The sequence below is a fragment of the Sminthopsis crassicaudata genome, chromosome 4 (genome assembly GCF_048593235.1).
Source record: "Sminthopsis crassicaudata isolate SCR6 chromosome 4, ASM4859323v1, whole genome shotgun sequence".
In the NCBI taxonomy this organism is placed as follows: Eukaryota; Metazoa; Chordata; class Mammalia; order Dasyuromorphia; family Dasyuridae; genus Sminthopsis; species Sminthopsis crassicaudata.
This window is the reverse complement of record NC_133620.1, coordinates 270907379-270926925: the sequence shown is the minus strand read 5'-3', so window position 1 is coordinate 270926925 and position 19547 is coordinate 270907379. Positions and strand designations below refer to the sequence as shown.

General features: G+C 35.8%; 1 protein-coding gene across 1 annotated transcript in view; it reads right to left on the bottom strand.

The window, feature by feature from the left end:
- ADGRF1 (adhesion G protein-coupled receptor F1) overlaps positions 1 to 19547 on the bottom strand; it is a 68101-nt gene that overhangs the window by 13434 nt on the left and 35120 nt on the right. The window contains 8 exon segments of the mRNA XM_074310724.1: positions 902 to 2275; positions 3863 to 4051; positions 6250 to 6413; positions 10186 to 10337; positions 13544 to 13602; positions 18193 to 18204; positions 18338 to 18403; positions 18405 to 18427. Coding sequence (XP_074166825.1) covers positions 902 to 2275; positions 3863 to 4051; positions 6250 to 6413; positions 10186 to 10337; positions 13544 to 13602; positions 18193 to 18204; positions 18338 to 18403; positions 18405 to 18427 — 2039 coding nt within the window.

Here is a 19547-nt window from a genome sequence, read left to right as displayed (position 1 = left end):
GTGACAGAAGAGTGCTGGAGATGGAAATAATACTTTACAGATAATAGGCACTACAGAAATGTTGAATTATTGAATTGAATTATTAGGGTCCTCCCTCAGTAATTGCTTTAACTTAAGCAAGACTCCATCCATACTACACCCATGGGAATCCATCTATTTGGCAGCCTAAGAATCTTATATAATACTCCAGAAGTTTCAAAGATCTTCCCATCCCCTAAATTCCATAATTCATTCTTGATTTCCTTTCTGTTGCCTTGTTTTTAGGGCCAAAGTTTTATGAGGAAGAGCTCTTAACTTTAGCCCTTACTTGTCAAATTGTGTGCCTTATTCTGACCAAGGATAAAGCTCAGGGAAAAGTCTTATTTCAACAAGGAAAAAAACACAAACAAATCAAGGGAAGTGTTCTTAATCATTAGGAGGCAGAAGTTAGACTAAATATTAAAACCTCTTGAAAATATTGGGGTTTTAAAAATGGATTTGTGGGGAAAGTGATGGAATATCCTATTTTAGAATAAAAGCAAAAGGTAGTCTTACATGTTTTTGTTTGTTTGTTTTACCATCAATTTCTTCTTTAAAAAAACAACAGGGGCAGCTGGGTGATGCAGTGGATAGAGGACCAGCCCTAAATTCAGGAGGACCTGAGTTCAAATCTGGCCTCAGACACTTAACACTTCCTATCTGTGTGATCCAGGACAAGTCACAACCCCAAATGCCTCAGCAAAAGAAAACAATAAACAATCAACAAAACACTTTTCTGGATAGTTTAAGATACAGGAACATGGACTGTGTAATCAGTTAAAGTTATATTTCTTACCTCCATGTCTTTTATACCTTAAGATTTCTATTAAGCCATGATTATAATAAGATTCTTATATATGAACTATATTTTTATTATTCTCACCTGAAATGCATTGAGCAGGGAAAATATAATATGCCAAGCCAGACATTGGCTGTCAACCATTGTTCCTATGCCAAATCCCCAAGTGAGACCTAGCAAAGGTGTTAGAATGATTATTGTTTTTCCAATTCGGATGGTAGTAAGCTTATCTTCCCGGCTCAACCTTTCTCCGATGATAGGTCTCTGTAATTTAAGTAAGACCACCAGCACAACCATCAGATTCACAAACACAATGGTGAGGGCTGGAACTACAAAAGCTAGGAGTGGTTTGGCATTCTCTGACCAGTTGAGCCAGCAGGAGTCTCTGCTTTGGTAGCTGTTGCTTGGTTGTGTGACAGCAATGGTGATGATGGTTATAAGGAGAGGACAACCATAACCAAGGGAGTAGCCAATGGCCATCATGGTGGGCATAGTCATGTGATGGAAAACCAGAACTATTCGATAGACCATCAAGATGCCCAGCGCCAGCATCCAAAAGAATAAGGAAAGGTAGAAAAAGTGAGTGAAAAAAACAGCAGCGACACAAAGTTGTGAGGCATTTTTCTGAGTATTAGAAATGGCTGCAATGATAAACCAAATGTCAGCTATCAAAAGGGACAGAGCAACATTCACCATGCATATGTGGCGGGTATGGGAAGTCTGGTTTTTCTTGACCTGCTTCCAGAACATAGCCTCAATCACCAAGCATAGAGTCAAGCTGACAATGGAGACACCGAGACCAACATAAGTGATCCATTCCACCACAGGGACGATGGTAGGAGGGACAGAAGGAGACATTAGCATGGAGAAAGAGGTCAGGTGGGTACATCTACACATCACGGTGTCATGAGTTTCGTTCCACAGTTGGCAGCCAGCTTCATTCCATTCCAAGTGTCTGAAATCCCAGAACACACAGGATGGCTTGCTCAAGTTGGAGTCTATCTTGGAAAAAAGCAGGACAAGTTCACTTAATGAATAGTTTGGGATAATGGCTGATATCACTGGTCCATTGACTATAGATTTACTCTTTGAGCTGCTGGGTAATATTCTTCCCAAAGTTAGCGAGGCCATAGTGATGATAGTTTGGGGAAGAGATTTCTGGAATTGGTCTTTGCCTATTGATAGTTTCCCTCTGATAGGCACAGAACTGTTTTCCTGTACGAATTCTATCTGATAGTTGTAACCTTCCTGTTTCTGGCTTGTTGTTGCTACAGTTCCATTCCAATCAAGGAATTTTCCTGAAAACATCAAAGGCATAATTTTGGAAGGAGCTAGAATGCTAATGTCTTCCAATGTCTTTAGCAGCTGTGAGCCGGCATTCTGTTCTTCCTGCAACAATACTGTCCAATTACTTATGGCTGTAAAATTAAGGAGGTGGTCAGCTACACTTAGGAAATTCTGAAATACAAAGTGAGAAATTAATTAGTATTTTGAAGGAACAAGGAGAATCACTGCAAGAACATGAAAAATTAACCAAGAATTGCCAAAGTTATGACTAGGAATTTTTGTGTTCAAGGCAAGTACCACTAATAATGCCTGGGGCAAGATGCACAAAGCATCTTCCCAACCGAGTCCAATTTGATGTCATTTTGGGGAAATTGCGTTAGAGAGAGCAGGTCAGAGTAGGGGAGGAACTCACTCCAAACTTGCTATCTAGTAGCTTCCAACTTTTTTATTAAGCATGCTTATTAACTGAGTACTAAACTTTGATCTTTCTATGACTACTGAAAGACTAAGTGCTGTTATAATCTTGTGTATTTGGGATCCTGGGGGAAAACCTCAGTTGCCCTATCTTAGTTTTGTTTCTCACAAAGGCATAGCTAAGAGAGAAGTTAGTGGCCATTGTGATGTGTAGAGCCATGTGATGGAAAACCAGAACTATTTCATAGGTCATAAAATTCATAACAAAATTCACCAATTCAAATTAGTTTCCCTAATATGTGCAATAAGAATTTTGAAGTGACTGACATCAGTAGAAATATAGGATTGTATCCATGGCTGATGACTTTCTGTCTCTTAGGAGGAGATTAGAGATTGAGCAAATATGAAATAAAAGACATATATACAGAAAAAACATGTGTACAGGGAGAGACACCCATGTGCACCCATCAAATTGAGGTCACAGTATAACTGCCTGCCAGCTGAATAAGGTGGGTCTTGAAATCTTTTTCCCATATTGCACTCATTTTACTAACAATAGACAGACTGATTTCATGATCTCTTTATTAATGTTTCATTTTGTGTTTATTCGTGTTTCCATGTTTACTGCCATTAAGATAGCAAAAATCCATGCTAACTGGGAATGCATGCTGTGCACATTTTGGGTTTTCCTGGGGCTTAAAGGATTGGGTTGAAACATCTGATTTCAACAAACTCTGTGTCCTCTCTTTTAATCCCCATGTGCTTTTCCTTCCAGCCCCTTTATTGCCCCATCCTTTCAAGCCTGTTAGATTGCTAATCTGGCTTTTTCTTTGAATCCAGTGTTCTGGAGGCCTAATCCTTCCACAGTCCCCTTGATATCATCCTGGGAAATGAACCTAAGTTGTTCAAATTTAGAGTTTAAGTAAAATTTGGGGAGCAGGCATGAATGTTTATTTCTTTATTGTTTTTCCATCTTTCAGACATTCATCTGTATTAGGACAACGAAGCACAGAGAGAGTAAATAATTTGTCCAAAGTTGCAAAGATAGTAAATGTTAGAGGCAGTATTTGAACTCAGTATTCTCACTTAACCAAGCTTGCCTTGAACATGAAATAGTGACTCCAGCTTTGTTATGTGTCATATAGACAGCCAATTTAAAGCTAGTTCAAACTATTTCCAAGTCCCAGAGTTTAGGTTGTGAATTCTTTCCCTATATTGAAGAAAGTGGTTAGCCTTGCTATGGTTCCTTTAGGAAGTTACTACAACTTTGTTAAATAGCTCCCAACTGTCCTCACTTAAATGAACAATTGGGATGAGCATCACCAAGCACCCAGGGCCAAATACCTTTGTTGTTGGGGCTGAGAGTTGGATGTGGCTGGAGAATGACAGAGATGAAACATGTTTCAGAATTGAGACCATGGATCCTAAGCTCCCAGCTGTGGTGGATGGACTGTTTTGAATGATAGTAGAAAGTTTTTGCATCACAGTAGATACAGCAGCCTCAGTGATATTACCTTGAGTTGCACTGAGATTCTAGAAAAGGATAATCAAAGTTTTAGAAAATAAGGTAATGCTTACTCAACATCCAAGGTACAAGAGATTTGTTGATTGCTGTCAATAAATTAAACTGAATTCCATTAAACAAATATTTATTAAGAATCTACTAAAAATAAGTCACAGGAGATGGAAACACACATACATATTTAAGGAGTAGTTTCTTCCCTCAAGTGGCTGACAATCTATTATTTTCATTGAAAGATAGTGTTTTCTATGCTTTCAAGCACCATACAAATATGACTTCATTTCTATTATCATTCCACTTTTAGATTTTCTTGTTGAGAACTACATAATCTAATTCAATTCAACTGAGTTCAGTACAACATTTGGTAAACACTTATCCAGCCTCTACTATGTGCAGAAGATTGAATTAGATTATGGAAGTAGAGACAAGGATAATGTAGAGTCTCTTTCTCAAAAAGCTCATAATCTAGTAGGGACACATATAAGAAAATTGATGCAAATTGTTATTTGGGCCTGTTTATTTCTCCAACCCTGTGTTAGGTCTGGGGAAGGTTATTTTTGTTTCATTGATTTCTCAAATTTGCTTCCTACCCAAAAATTCATTTCTATGGCTATTGAGTCACACTTTCTTGGTTAGCTGGTATGAGAAAGTGCTCCCTTTAGAACTACCCAAAGGAACCTTCAGTTTCCTCTTCCCTTTCAGTAACAATACCATTATTCTCCATTGACTATTGAATATTAAACTGTGTCAAGATCTTTTCTTATACTTGCTTTCTACCTTCTCCAGCCCAGGAAGTGAACTCCTTTATCCAAGTACATCTATAGGTCTCACTCAAGAATGACTTCAGTCAATTTATAAAAAAAAACTTCACATAAATAAAGGTTTGCTTCATTATCAAAGTCTCTGTAGCCCTCGTGCTTTAAATGTTGGATTTTCCTGTCCCTTTAATTTATTTTAATTATTTTTTTCCACAATAATTAAGGATTATTTTTTCCTTTTCTGATTCCTTTATTTCCAGTGGGGGTGGGAGTGGTAAAGGAGGCCAAAAAAGTAAAAGGGAAGAAAAAAGAAAACCTTGGTTGTCCCTTTAATTCTTTATTGATCACTTGGTTCTGGGGTATTTCCTCAACCTAATCATTCATTTGTTCAGCCATTTATTGAGCACTTATTTTGTATAAAACCTTCTGTTGGGCATGGAGAGAGATACAACCATAATAAAGACAGTTATCTGAAACCCTCTGACCTTGACTATGATCAACACCAATGTAGCAGAGTGGTAACAATATGAAGGAGAAGAGGAAGGGAAGAAGCACCTACTATATGCCATCTACTAGACTAGATACTTATTCCCTTTGTACAAGTGATGAAACTGAGGCAGACAGCAGCTAAGTGATTTAGTTAGGGTCATACTGCCAGTGAGTTTCTGAGGCTGCATTTGTAGTCAGATCTTCCTGGCTCCAGGCATAGTGCTATATCCACTCTATCACTGTACCATGAGCCTTGAATGCCACAATGACACTTCATCCTGACCTTTAGCTGGTATATGATTCTGGATTTTTGATTATCTGCTTTGCTGGTGATCTCCTACCTAGCTGAGACTTCCTCACCTCAGGAACTCCAAGTCCCATCTTCAATATGACTTTAAGGCTGCCACCCCTAAGCATGGATAAGGGGAAGGGAAAAGAAAGTGAATGTATTTACACTACTATGTGCTAGTACTTACACTAAGTGCTAATACTAAGTGTTTTTTTTACAAATATTGTTTCTTTTAATCCTCATAATACAACCCTATGTGCTATTATTATGCCCATTTTACAGTTGAATAAACTGAGACAAGATCAAATGTTTTCAACTGAGTCATAGAGTTAGCAAGTATCTTAGGTTGAATTTGAATTCAGATCTTCCTAACTCTAGACCTTATGTTCTCTGCTACATTATATCATCAGCTGCCTCAATAAGTTGTTACTTGATCCTAAGCCCACTCCAAGCAGGACTCTGAAATGTATTTACTTGTCTCTTAGAATACAAGTTCCTTGAGGACCAGGACCATTTTCACAATTGTCACTGCATCCAGTGCTGGGAACCTAGTAGGCAATATACAAAATTGTTCCTTGAGTTAACTGAATTATTTTGACCCCTGCCAAGGACAACTGGAGTTGTCACATTCACTGAAAGCTGGGATGAGCCCCTTTGTGTGGAAATACTTGACCTTCCTCAGTTCCTCCAGCTGATGGGGCACACACGTTTCCTTGACTAGTTGCCAGCCGGAAGAGTGACATCTGGCAGTGATGTTTCCCACATAGCCAACGCTGCAGGGCAGGGTGTACTCATCATTCTCAGAACCAAATCCAAAGACGATGCTGTCACACTCAGCTGGAAAAAAACAGAAACAAACAGGGGTGGGGAGGGTGGGAGGAGAACTGATGCTAAAATGTCTGGTCCCCAAATTCATTCAAGACCCCTAAGAGCTTGCTCATGCTTTCAAAACAATATAGCCATGGCAGAAATTAGGTATAGACCAACATCTCACACCCTATACCAAGCTAAGATTGAAATACTTACATGATTTAGACATATAAGGAGATACTATAAACAAATTAGGAGAGCAAAGAATAGTTTACCTCTCAGATCTTTGGAGAAGGGAGGAATGTATGACCAAACAAGAATAGAACATTATGAAATACAAAATGGATAATTTCAACTGCATTGAATTTAAAAGATTTTGCACAAAGCCAATGAAACCAAAAATAGAATAAAAGCCAAAAGCTGGAAAACATTTTACAGAAAGTGTTTTTGATAAAGACTTCATTTCTAAAATATATAGAGGTGAGTCAAATTTATATGTCATTCTCCAGTTGATAAATGTTCAAAGGATATGTATAAGCAGTTTTCAGATGATGAAATTAAAGCTTTCTATAACCATATGAAAAAATGCTCTAAATCACTATTGATTAGAGAAATTAGAGAAAAAAACTCTGAGGTACCACCTCACACCTATCAAATTGGCTAATATGACAGAAAAAGAAAATGATAAATATTGAAGGGAATGTGGAAAAACTGGGGTACTATTGCGTGTTGGTGGAGTTGTGAACTGATCCAACCTGGAACTATACCTAACGGGCGATAAAACTGTGCATACCCTTTGATCTAAATTTACCACTACTAGATCTGTTTCCAAAAGAAATCATTAAAAAGTTCATGTACAAAAATATACATATGGTGGCAAAAAATTGCCAATTGAGGGAATGCCCATCAATTGGGTAATGGCTGAACAAGTTGTGGTATATGATGAAATACTATTGTTCTATAAGAGATGATAAGCAGGAAGAGTTCAGAAACACCTGGTAAGACTTACATGAGCTGATGCTGAGTGAAATGAGCAGAACCAAAACTTTGTACATAGTAACAGCAAGATTATGTGATGATGAACTATGATAAATTTAACCCTTTTCAGCCTTACAATGATCCAAGACAATTCTAAAAGATTTGTGATGCACAATACTGTTCACATCCAGAGAAAGAACTATGGAGTCTAAATGTAGATCAAAGCATACTATTTTTACTTTTTTTAAAAAAAAATTTATTTTTTTTCTTTCTCATGTTTTCCCTTTTTATCCTGATTCTTTGTTCACTATTTGAATAATATAGAAATATGTTTAACATGATTGTATATGTATGGCCTATATTAAATTGCTTGATGTCTTAGAGACAGGGAAGGAAACAGGAGGAAGAAAGAAAAAAATGGAACTCAAAATCTCACAAAAAATGAATATTGAAAATTGTCTTTCTCATTTAATTGAGAAAAATATTAAGTACAAAAAAGCCATGCCCAAAATATATAGCCAAAACTGGATTTGAGGTAAGTCTAGATGATATAGTGTATAAAGTGTTGAGCTAGAGTCAGACTTATGTTTGTCAATTCACACTTGATCTCAAACATTTGCTAGCTGTATAGCTCTGAGCAAGTCACTTAACCCTGTTTGCCTCAGGTTCCTCATCTGTAAAATGAGTTGGAGAAGGAAATGGCAAACTACTCAAGTATCTTTGACAAGAAAACCCCAAATGGGATCATGGAAAATGAGAAATGACTGAAATGACTGAACAACAACAGATCTTGGACCTTTCTTTCCTCCCTGTTGTTTTTCCCTAATAAAAACAAACATTTCCATTGATCCATTTGATGTAATCTTAGAGTGTTTAAAGCTAAAAAGGACCCTCCTAGTCCAAATCATGGCCAGGAGTCTTTTCTACAATATTTAAAACAAGTGACCATCTTGCCTTTATATGAAGATTTTACTGGGGATGAAAACTACTACCTCCTGAAGCAACTCATTCTATTTTAACTAGGACTAATTGTTAGGACAGTTGGGTAGAATAGTAGATTCTGGAGTCAGAAAGACTCATCTTCCTGAGTTCAAACTTATCTTCAGATATTTACTGTGTGCCACTAGGCAGGTCCCTTTACCCTGTTTGCCTCAGTTTCCTGTTATGTAAAATGAGCTGGAGAAAGAAATGGCAAAACCTTCCAGTATCTTTGCCAGGGAAGCCCCAGATGGAATCATGAATAGACAAGCATGACTGAAACAACTTCACAATAATAGCAATAACAACAACAAAATATCTCTTTAGTTCTGAATACTAATTTAAATTTGCCCAAGATAACATCAGAGATATCTGGATTCTAGATCATACTATTTCTTCATATTGATCTTCCATTTCTATTCTACCTCCACCCTTTTCCTGATCTTTCCTCTATCCAGATATCACATTTTGGTCAATACGCTTTTCTCACTCCAGATACCTATCCTATGTCCTATTGTCCTTAGGTGGTTATCATTTGATCCCTTCCTCTTAAGGTGTGACCTCTTCTTGAGTTTTGACACTAATAAAGGTATTTTTGGAAACTCCAATATTTTGATGACCCAAAGAAATAAAGCTGAATAAATCAGCAATGTGAATGGTTACTTTGATGTTTTGGGAGTAAGGGATTCTGCTTGGATGAGACAACTAGTTAAATATTTTTCAGTCATGTCTAACTTTGTACACCTTTTTTGGAGTTTTCTTGGCAAAAATACTGACTTAATATTTTCTTCTCCTGCTCATCTCCAAGGTCAATTAGTCCAACCCCCTTATTTTATAGATGAGAAATCTGAGGTTAATAAGTAAAATTAAGCGATATGTTCAACATCAAATAGTGAGTAGCTGAGCTGGGATTTGTCAGCTTCTGTCTCCAGACCCAGGTCTCTTTTCACTGTACCACACCACTTCCCCAGATCTCATTCAACTCTATCTGTTTTCTTCAGTGGAGACAGAAAAGACAAGGCAAATCTAGATTGGAGAGGTCTAAGTTCAAGTGTCAAAGACACAGGAAAATGGTCCTGGGAAAAAGAGTGAGTTATTGGGTTCAAATTTAGTTCAATCATCGCCTAGGAAAGAAGGAAAATTAAGTATTCTCAACATGGTTTCCTCAGGGACCATTCTTATGTAATCATTCCAACCGCAGCTTCCAAAGATACCATACTTCTTCTGCATGAGAGAAAAACACTGCATCAGTGAGCAGCAAGCATCTGAATGAGTCAGTGGAGCATAGAAAGCATCAGTCATCCTAATCCAATCAAGAGTAGCACTTGGCTCAAGACCTCATTACACACTTGCCATAGGCCAATGATGTCAAATACAAATGTCAAATAGAAAGGGAGGTGGGAGGGAGGATAGAATACCTGTGGACCACATATTGACTTAATTTTAAAATTTAATATTACCTATGTTTTATTGTATTTTTATTTATTTTGGTAAATATTTCCCAAATACATTTTCGTCTGGCTCCTGGCCATACTGGGGAAATGTTGAATATCAGATTGGACATTTCTAGGAAGTCCTTTAATATATATTTGTTGAATGAATGAATGAGAAATATTATATACTTATAAGATTTTATTTTTCAATATTTCATTGAGCTCATATGTTTTATGTCAAAAGAATGATGTGTGACTTTCAACAAGTCATTTAACTTGTATGAGGTCTTCGTTTCTGTATTCATAAAAGGAATGAGTGAGACTGTATAGGCTTTAAGGTTCCTTCCAGCTCTTTGATTCCCATGAACAATAAAAACAAATTATAGAACAGAGGACTGAGAAATAGTTACCTTTTCCAAATACTCTGAAAGAACTTTCTTCTATTACATAGCACTTTTTAAGATTTGATTTCACCTTCCCAGAGACCTGCTTAACAGCAGCCAAAAGCTCAGACGTGCTGCTAGAACCGATGATTTCATATCCAACAATAATACTTCCTTCCCTAGAAGAATCACAAAGAAAGAACCAATGTGAAATAGAAAAAAAATGGAATAACGTTAAGCCAAGATGGAACAAGTATAAAGCAGCTGGGTATTTGTTGCAAGTGTTGCTATTTAAAGGGGAGATGCTTCATTCCCTCTAGCAGAATGCCTCATCAGCCATCTTCTCCTTCCACCTGAGCTGTCACTCTCCAAGATTGAAGGGTCATTATAGTCCTCTCCTGGATCTTAAGGATGTCTCAGTAAGTCCCACCTTCAGTACTGAACAAAGTACTGGAATCATCAGGTGAGATTTGTTTCAAAGGCAGTACATGCTGTCTACTTCCAAAGAGTCCTTCCCATCCCAAAGCCCATAACAAATTCAACCTTAACCTTTCCCCCTCATTCTTCATTTCCATTTTATCTCTTGGAACCCTCCTCGATGACTAACAAAGTTTCCTTCAGCTTTGCATCTTCTGAAAAAAAAATCTATTGCCCTCCTGTCTTCCCTGTGATCCAAGTTCCATCTCTAGGAACCCTCTGTGGGCTGGCTGCCGCTTCCCTCACCTATCCTGATGTTTAGAATCAAAAGATGCAATTGATATATTCCTTGCTCCCCAGTGCTACTTTCAGACCTTCCCTTTTCTATCATCACTGACAAGTCATTTTCTTCCTCAAAAGTCACTCTGCCCGGTCCTAGCCAGTGCTGCTACCTTTAATATTTACAGTTCATAATCAAAAGCATCAGTACTTTACTCACAATCTTTTCCAGTGGCATCAAATTCAAATATAAAAAGAAGCACAAATCTATACATGATTGCTTAGTGATGCTGCAGTGGATAGAATGCCGGCTATGAAGTTAGGAAGAGTCATCTACCTGAATTTAAATTTGGGCTCAGACTCTTTTCTAGCTTTTCCTTATCAGGAAAATGAGCTGGAGAAGGAAATGGCAAACATTCTAGTAAACTCTGCAAAGAAAACTCCAAATGGATTACAAAGTGGCAGACATCACTGAATAGCAACAAATCCATACATAAGGATCCTTCAAACCACATATTGACTATTTTACAGTGTTATCTGTTTTCTTGTATTTTATTAAATATTTCCTAATTACATTTTAACCTGGTTATACATCTTTGGATCCTGTGTTGACACTTGATTTTAGTTCTTACCTCCTTTGAATAAATACCCTGATTTCTCAGTTTTTTTCACCTTTCTGGCTCCCCTCTTTCTTCAATCTACCTCAAAAGGATAAGACATCTCATTAGATCTCTGTCTGACCCCAGTAAACTTGCCCTATGTGCCAACATTCCTAAGGAATGAGCTGTCAATAGCTACAGTCACTGGGATTGCCCAACTGAGATGAATAATGTTATCTCAGTTTTATTTCCTACTCAGTGACTATTGACACTATCTTAGTATCTATCTGTACTGCCCTGAGGAAGGAGCTCTGTAATCAGAGAAATCTTTCTTCCAGAGTAATATGTCTTTGAAGGCAACCTGGTAGAGTTGTTAAAATGTTGGACATCAGAACATGTGGATTATTGTCCCAGTTTTGCCATTAACAAACTGTGTGATATTGGGCAATTAAATCCAATTAATCTAAACAACTATTTGTTAAATTACTAATATAAATAATGTTGTTGTTTCTATTATTCAATCATTTCAGTCATATTTGACTTTTTGGGACCCAAATATATTGCAATGGTTTGTCATTTCCTTCTCTAGTTCGTTTTTTCAGATGAGGAAACAGAGAAAAACAGGGTTAAATGACTTGCCCAGAGTATGAGGTCTGTATTTGAACTCAGGTCATACTAACTCTAGGTCCAGTATTTTATCCATTGTTTTACCTTGTTATAGTAGGAGCTTTAAACAAACAAACAAACAAAAAAATCTGGCACAGTTGCTGCTTTTAAAAAACTTATAATTGAATAGCAAATCACTCAGTTCCTCTAAGCCCCAGTTTCTTAACTTCCTTCTGTCTATGATATCTTTATCTGTTTACTGTTCTCAAAGTTATTTTAATAATTTATCAAAGGTTGTTCAACTGTGCTTCAATCTTAAAGTTATTTTAACTTGAGGTACAATTCAATCAATAAGCATTTAAGGCACCTACTATATACCAGGTCCTGGAGATACACAAACAAAATCTCAATAAGGAACAGTTGCTACTCTATTGCTGAGAAACATGTACACAGATAAGTCAATATAAGATATGTTTAAAATAGATGTAAAATCATTTCCCCAGGGATGGTTATTAAAAAGGAAAGGCAAAAGAGACCTTCTATAGAAAGTAACACTTTATTTGAGCTTTAAATAAAGTTAGAAATTCTATGAGCGAACATATATGAAGAGATGGTAAATTCCAGAAACAGTGAGACAACTGGTACAAATCATGGAAGTGGGTAATGGTATATGGTTTACCTGGAAAACCTGGAAAACTGGAGTCAAGTGAAGTAATGGGTTATTACACTGTAGGCTGGAGTCAGATTGGAAAGAGCTTTAAATGCAAAGAATACAATCCCTTATGATAAGAATGAAATGGAGAGGGATTTATGAATATGTCCAAAGACCAATGTCTATAGTAAAGTAGAATGAATAGTAAATTGGTGAAATATCTTTTTACTGTGAACTAAATAGCCTTATAATTCAGCTCTTTTCATTTTATAGATGGGGAAACCAAGGCATAGAAAAGTTAAGTTGCTTATGCAAGGTCACCTAATTAGTAAACAGACTGTAAATTTAAATATTAGAGCAGTTAGCTCTCCAATTTACAGGTCAGAGATTAGCCTTGAATTCCTGTGACAATATTTTTTGAAGAATATTTGTATAAGATTTTTGAAGCTTTAAATCTGTGATATTGTGATCATATGAATATTTTATGCTTTATCTTCCCTATCCCTTTCCTATGGGACTCTTCATTCTACAATATATCATAATTGCTATGTATGTATCTTTTGTTCTCTATAAGCCTATGAGTTCCACAATAACAGAATTCAGTTCTTATATATCTTTGAATCCTTTTGAACACTTTACATAGTGGGCTTTTACAAACAGCAGACACTGAATAAATGCATGATGGATAGATGGGCGAATGTACAAATGACAAAATAAATATTTGAAAGAATGACTTCTTACCAAATTTGTAAAATCACTGGAGAATGGCAATAGATATTTTTGCATTATACAATCGAGGGACCTATCCTTCTGGAATTATTGTGCTACTTACCGAAACTGGGTGACACGAAGAGAATCAAAACCCGGAACCCATTTGTAGGCTTCCTTGAGCTGGGAAAGAGAACAGAGGGAACACTTTTATCTTAATCCCTTTGCCTTGGAAAGACTTATGAGCAACCAGTGGAGACAAATAGGAAATTAACTAGATGAACAAGAAAGGCCTGAAAAGACAGTGGATATGATCTAAAAATTAAACAAGCAAGCCAAATAACAGTTGCCCTTTTATACATACATACATACATACATGTGTGTATATATGGGCATGTATATGTATACATGTGTATATATATATGTATATATACATATGTATGTTTGTATGAATATATGTGTGTATGTATGTATATAAATCTATTTATTTATTTATTTTAGGATTGTAGAAGAAATGAGCCAATAACAATGTAGGATGGGAGATGCATTTAGTTTAGATGGTGAGTACTCTTACAGATTCGGGCCAAATGCCTTTTCCCAATATAAAGAGGTAATAGTTATTTAATATTAAATTAAATTCTAAAAAAAGACTGTGGCAGATAACTTGGATGAACCTGACTGCCATCACTTATACCTGAATTATCCTAATCTGAAGAAAATCCAACCAGTGATTTCTGAAGACTTCCATGAGGGATCGCCTAATTTTTCTCAGTACTTAAGTTCAGGGTACAGAATTTTTCTCTGAGGACTAGTCTTTTGTATAAAATCACATTATCTCAAAGTTAGAAAATACCTCAGAGAACGTGTGAGCTGACTCATACCTGAGACAAAAAGACCTTGTACAACATTCCTGACAAGTACTTGGTCATTCAACCTCTCTGACTTATGAGAAACTCACCACTTCCTGAAGGGTCCTGTTGTAATTTTAGACAGAACAAATTGTAAGGAAGGTTTTCCTCATATTGAGAAGAAATTTGCCTATAGGCCACTTCCTTCCATTGTTCCTAGTACTGTCTACTGAAGAGAAACAGGGCAAGTACAATCCCCTTCTATGTGATTGTCTTTCAAATATATGAAGGCAGTTATAAGTCTTCTCTACGTTAAACATTCTCATTTCCTTCAAACAACTGTCATATGTCATGATCTATATCCTATTCATGAACTGGAATTCTTGCAAATTTATTCCAATTTCACCATTTGATAGGTTGTGGTACCTAGGTGGTACAGTGAATAGAATCCTTGAGTCAGGAAAATGTTAATTCAATCTTTCCTCAGATACTTACTAGCTATGTGATCTTTAGATCATTCTGCTTACCTCAGTTCCCTTAACTATAAGAATAATAGCATCTGGTAGTAGAATCTACCTCCCAGGATGTTGTGAGGATCAAATGAAATAAATTTGGTAAAATTTCTATCCCACAGTAGGTGCTGTATTAATATTAGCTATTAGCAAGCCCACAAAAAGTCCTTTTCTATAAATCAGTGGTTTTCAAAGTATATGTTTTGGTACAATAGTAAGCCCCAAGTTTGGGCTAGATATTGTATGGAGTCTCACTTACAATTTCATATATAGGTCCTATCTTTGTTGGAGCCTGCTTCAATTCCTTACAGTATAAAAATCATATCTTATAGTAAGTAAAAATTTAACAATACCATAAATATACCCCAAAACGTGAAGATGTTTTTAGTGGCACTCAAATGTATTTATCACTATATCTCCCCTTGTGCCTAGAATAGCACAAAATTTAAAACTGGGGCAACTTGCAGGAATGTTCAGTCTAATCCCCTCAATTTAAGCAAACTAAGTCCCATGGAGAGAAACTGTGCTGTTCAAGATTAACCAGAAAGAAAAGTCAGGGCCAGAACCCTGATCTCCTGGCATCCAGCACAGTATTTGAAAGATAAGTACTACATTACATAGTTCTTCCAGTAAGTATTCAATTAAGGTTTTTGAATAAATGAATAAATGAATGAATGAAAAATAGACAAAAAGAAATGGACAAAAATCAACCAGTTTTAAAAATACAAATACCTGGGTGGTAAAAAGGGAACAATCAACAAATATTTATCCAGCACTTACTGTGTTCAAGGCTAATAAAATATCAGGGATGGACACTAGATTTTTTTTAAAGAAAACCATTGTCATACATTTAAAAGACATCATGTGAGTATGTTTTCTTTAGAAACAGATACACAAATTAAATGACTATGTTTACTCTCCGAAAGAGATCACAGAGAATATAAAAGCATGGCATTTGGCCAAAAAAGCTTTTACTGAGGTTATAGCCTAGATAGTAAGAAACAGGCAGTGAGAAAACTTTTTTTTTTCCTGTGGCATATTTGCTTCCATATTAGGGGCATTTGAAACCTTTGTTTACTTTCCTTTTTCAGTAATAAAGCTTATAAAAACAATAATTAATGAAAACATAAAATTTCATAAATAGTTTTCTGACATTATTATGTTATATAAAAGCATAGACTTTCAGAGGTAGGAGGAACCTTAGGGAATTATTTTATCTGGTTCTCTCATTTTACAAATGGGGAACCTGAGGTTCAGGAAGTTAAACAACAGTTTTAAGATCTTACAGAAGGAAAGAAGAACTAGAATACTGGTCTCCTGACTCTTAGACCAGATGCTGTTCTAATACCACATTCTACTCTTCTTAATTCAGTCTGGTATATAGAGATTAACCTTCATTAAACTGCAATTCTATAAAGTTGTCATCAGTGTGAATACTGCTTCAACATATACCTAAATCTTTCTATGTCTTAATTAATAGTCTCCAGGACTTGCTTGCCAAATAAGTAATTACCCTCTGACCAATTTTATAATAAGTCTCTTTCAAAACTTAGCTGAGATGGTTTGTAAATATTTGACACTTTGAGTACATGGATTATACTTGAAATCTTTCCAATTTGTGGGACCTACTGGAACTTTACTCCATCACTTTATATTTGGAGAACTCAAAGTCACCTCCATGTCATGGATAAAACACCAGAGCTTTCATAGCTGGTTTATTAAATTAAATAAATGCTAATGCATTTTAATTTGTTTTCTTAGCTATCTTTTCCTAACCATTAATTTTTTAACAATAAGTACCAAGATCCTAAAATATTATAGGAGTTGGGGGGGAGTATAATTTAAATTAGTTTATCCCTGTACACCTTTAACCTGTACATAATAACTGCAGAGTTATTTTCTCTCAAATAATTTGTGATTAAAAATTCTAAATGTTAAAAACTCCTATAAAAAAGTAATAGCTCAATTGAGGCCTCAGAAATATAAGCACATTAGTTGAAGAATGTCACATTTATGGGCAGAGGAAAAGATATCTAGAATATAGATTTTTTAAAAATTCTTTTACTTTATTTGCTGAAGCAATTAGGATTAAGTGATTTGCCCAGGGTCACACCGCTAGAAATTGTTAAATGTCTGAAATCAGAGTTGAACTCAGGTCCTCCTGACTTCAGGGCTGGTACTCTATCCACTGTACCAACTAGCTGCCCCTAGAATATAGCTTTTTAATGGGTCCAAGGAAAGATTTCAGGGGATCTATCAACTTAGACCTTTATTTTCACTAAGCTCTACTTGAAATTTATCATTTTTCTCTATCATTTAAAAAATTATCCTGAGAATGGGTCCAATAGTTTCACCAGACTGCTAAAGGAATCCATAAGACTATGATTGGCCATGATTTCCCCATTCTTTATAATAAAGATTAGTTTTCCCTAAAAAGCAACCAGGGTTAGCTGGGTAGTGCATTGGATTGAATACTGATTCTGGAATCAGTAAGACCTGAATTCAAATCTGACCTCAGATTTTTACTAGCTGTGTGCTTTAATTGAGCAAGTCACTAAACTCTGTTTGCCTCTGCTCTTCATCTGTAAAATGAGCTGGAGATGAAAATGGTGAATCATTCCAGTATCTTTGCTAAGAAAACCTCAGAGTCACAAAGTTAAATATAACTGAAATGTCTTAAAAAAAAAAAAAAAAGAAAAAAAAAAAAAAAGCAGGAAAGCTATTCCTGTGATTTCATTGGTCTTTGCCTTCTTTGACTCACCTAAGGACATTAAAAGTTCCACCCACATGGAGTCAGAACACATACAACTTGATTGATTTCTCAAGCGCTGTCAGTCACCCAGTCCTGCTGAGATCCATTAATATTTTCAAATGAGAGGAGCTGCATTTAAAGAAGCTGCCGTTGAATGTATATTGTGAATATCCTTACTGAATTAGGGCAAGATCGGCCTTCTTTTGTTAACTTTTCAATGACTTGTGATTTTTTTTTTCTATCAACAATAAATCTGAATTAACAGGCTGCTAAATTAGGCCTGTCCTAATACTCAAAAAGATATTTAGAACCCTGTTGGTCTTACCAATGTTGTGCTCTATAAACAAAGTACAATTGAATTAACTCAGAAGAAATATGAGATGCACAAAGTTAGAGAAGTCACCCCAAATATTCATAGGGACTATTTGTGTCTGAGCTGTGGCAGAGCACTCTGAGTTTGGTCTGATCAGACACAGACATACTGTAAGTCGACTCTAACATAGTGATTGTCATTTTGGTCCTCTTGAGGTGGCAACAGCCACCCATAAAAATGATTATGAAAGAGTTGACTTCTTGGTATAGATATAGATATATAATCATTTATATAAAGATAAGAGAGATACAAATATATAACAACATGTACAGGTAGAGCTCTATGAACATATATATCTATCTATCGTCACTTCATTATATAATAATAGACAATCACAAAATCTCAAAATTGTAAGGGGACTCAATACAAAACAATACTAAACCAATATTCTTGCTGGCAAATGAGAAAAATATTTACTTGGATTTCAATCTGCACCGATTGTGTAGATGGAGTATAGTGCAGATGATGAATTCAGGAGATCTTTTCCAAATTTCTCATGAAATTTTAAAAGTGCCAAAAATTTCTGTGAAATTTGAGAAAGAGAGAGAGAGGAGAGAGAGAGAGAGAGAGAGAGAGAGAGAGAGAGAGAGAGAGAGAGAGAGAGAGAGAGAGAGAGAGAGAGAGAGAGAGAGAGTTTTATAAAAATTTAGATACAAGTCACTAACAAGTTTAGAGTTAACACAAAAATGAAGCAGTAGGCTTCCTAAAAACATTTGTTCAGTGCCTACTGACCTTTGCAAGCCATATTTCAGATTATTTAGATGATAGTCCTAAAATCAAATTAATTCTAACGATAATGACCATGATTTCTAGGTTACTTTACAGTTTTAAAATGCTTCCTTATCTATTACCTAATTCAATAACCTGATTGTGATGGCAGTTTTTTTATCTAGAATTTTCAATCACAGAGTTAAGGATAGTCTTAAAAAATAGAAAATGTTATGAAATAATGTTGTTCAATCATTCAGTAATGTCTGATTCTTTGTGACCCTGTGGACCATAACACAACAGGTCCTTCTATCCTCTACTATCTTCTGAAGTCTGTCCACATTTATTCCTTCCATGACATTATCTATGCATCTCATTCTCTGATATTCCCTTTTACTTTTGCATTCAATCTTTCTGAGCATTAAGGTCTTTTTCAATGAATCACATCTACTAATTATACAGTTAAAAATATTAAGTTCCAGCTTCAGTATGTGAACTTCCCACAAAGAGGCTGAATTAATTTCTTCAAGTACTGTCTGATTTGATCTCTTTGCTATCCAAGGGACTCTCAAAATTCTTCTCTAGCACTATAATTGGAAAGCATTGATTCTTTATTACTCAGCTTTATTTATAGTTTAATTCCCAGAGCTATACATTGCTTTTCGAAAAGCCATAGGTTTGACTATGTGGATCTTTGATGACAAGATGACATCTCTGCTTTTTAGCATATTATCCACGTTTGTTATAGCTTTCCTTTCAAGGAGCAAAAATCTTTTAATTTCATGGCTTCAGTTACCATCTACAAGCATCTTTGAACCCAAGAATATAGAATCTGACACTTCTCCATTTCTTCTCCTATTTGCCAGAAGATAATGGGACCACTTTCCATGGTTTTAGGATTTTGTTTTGTTTTGTTTTGTTTTGTTTATGTTAAG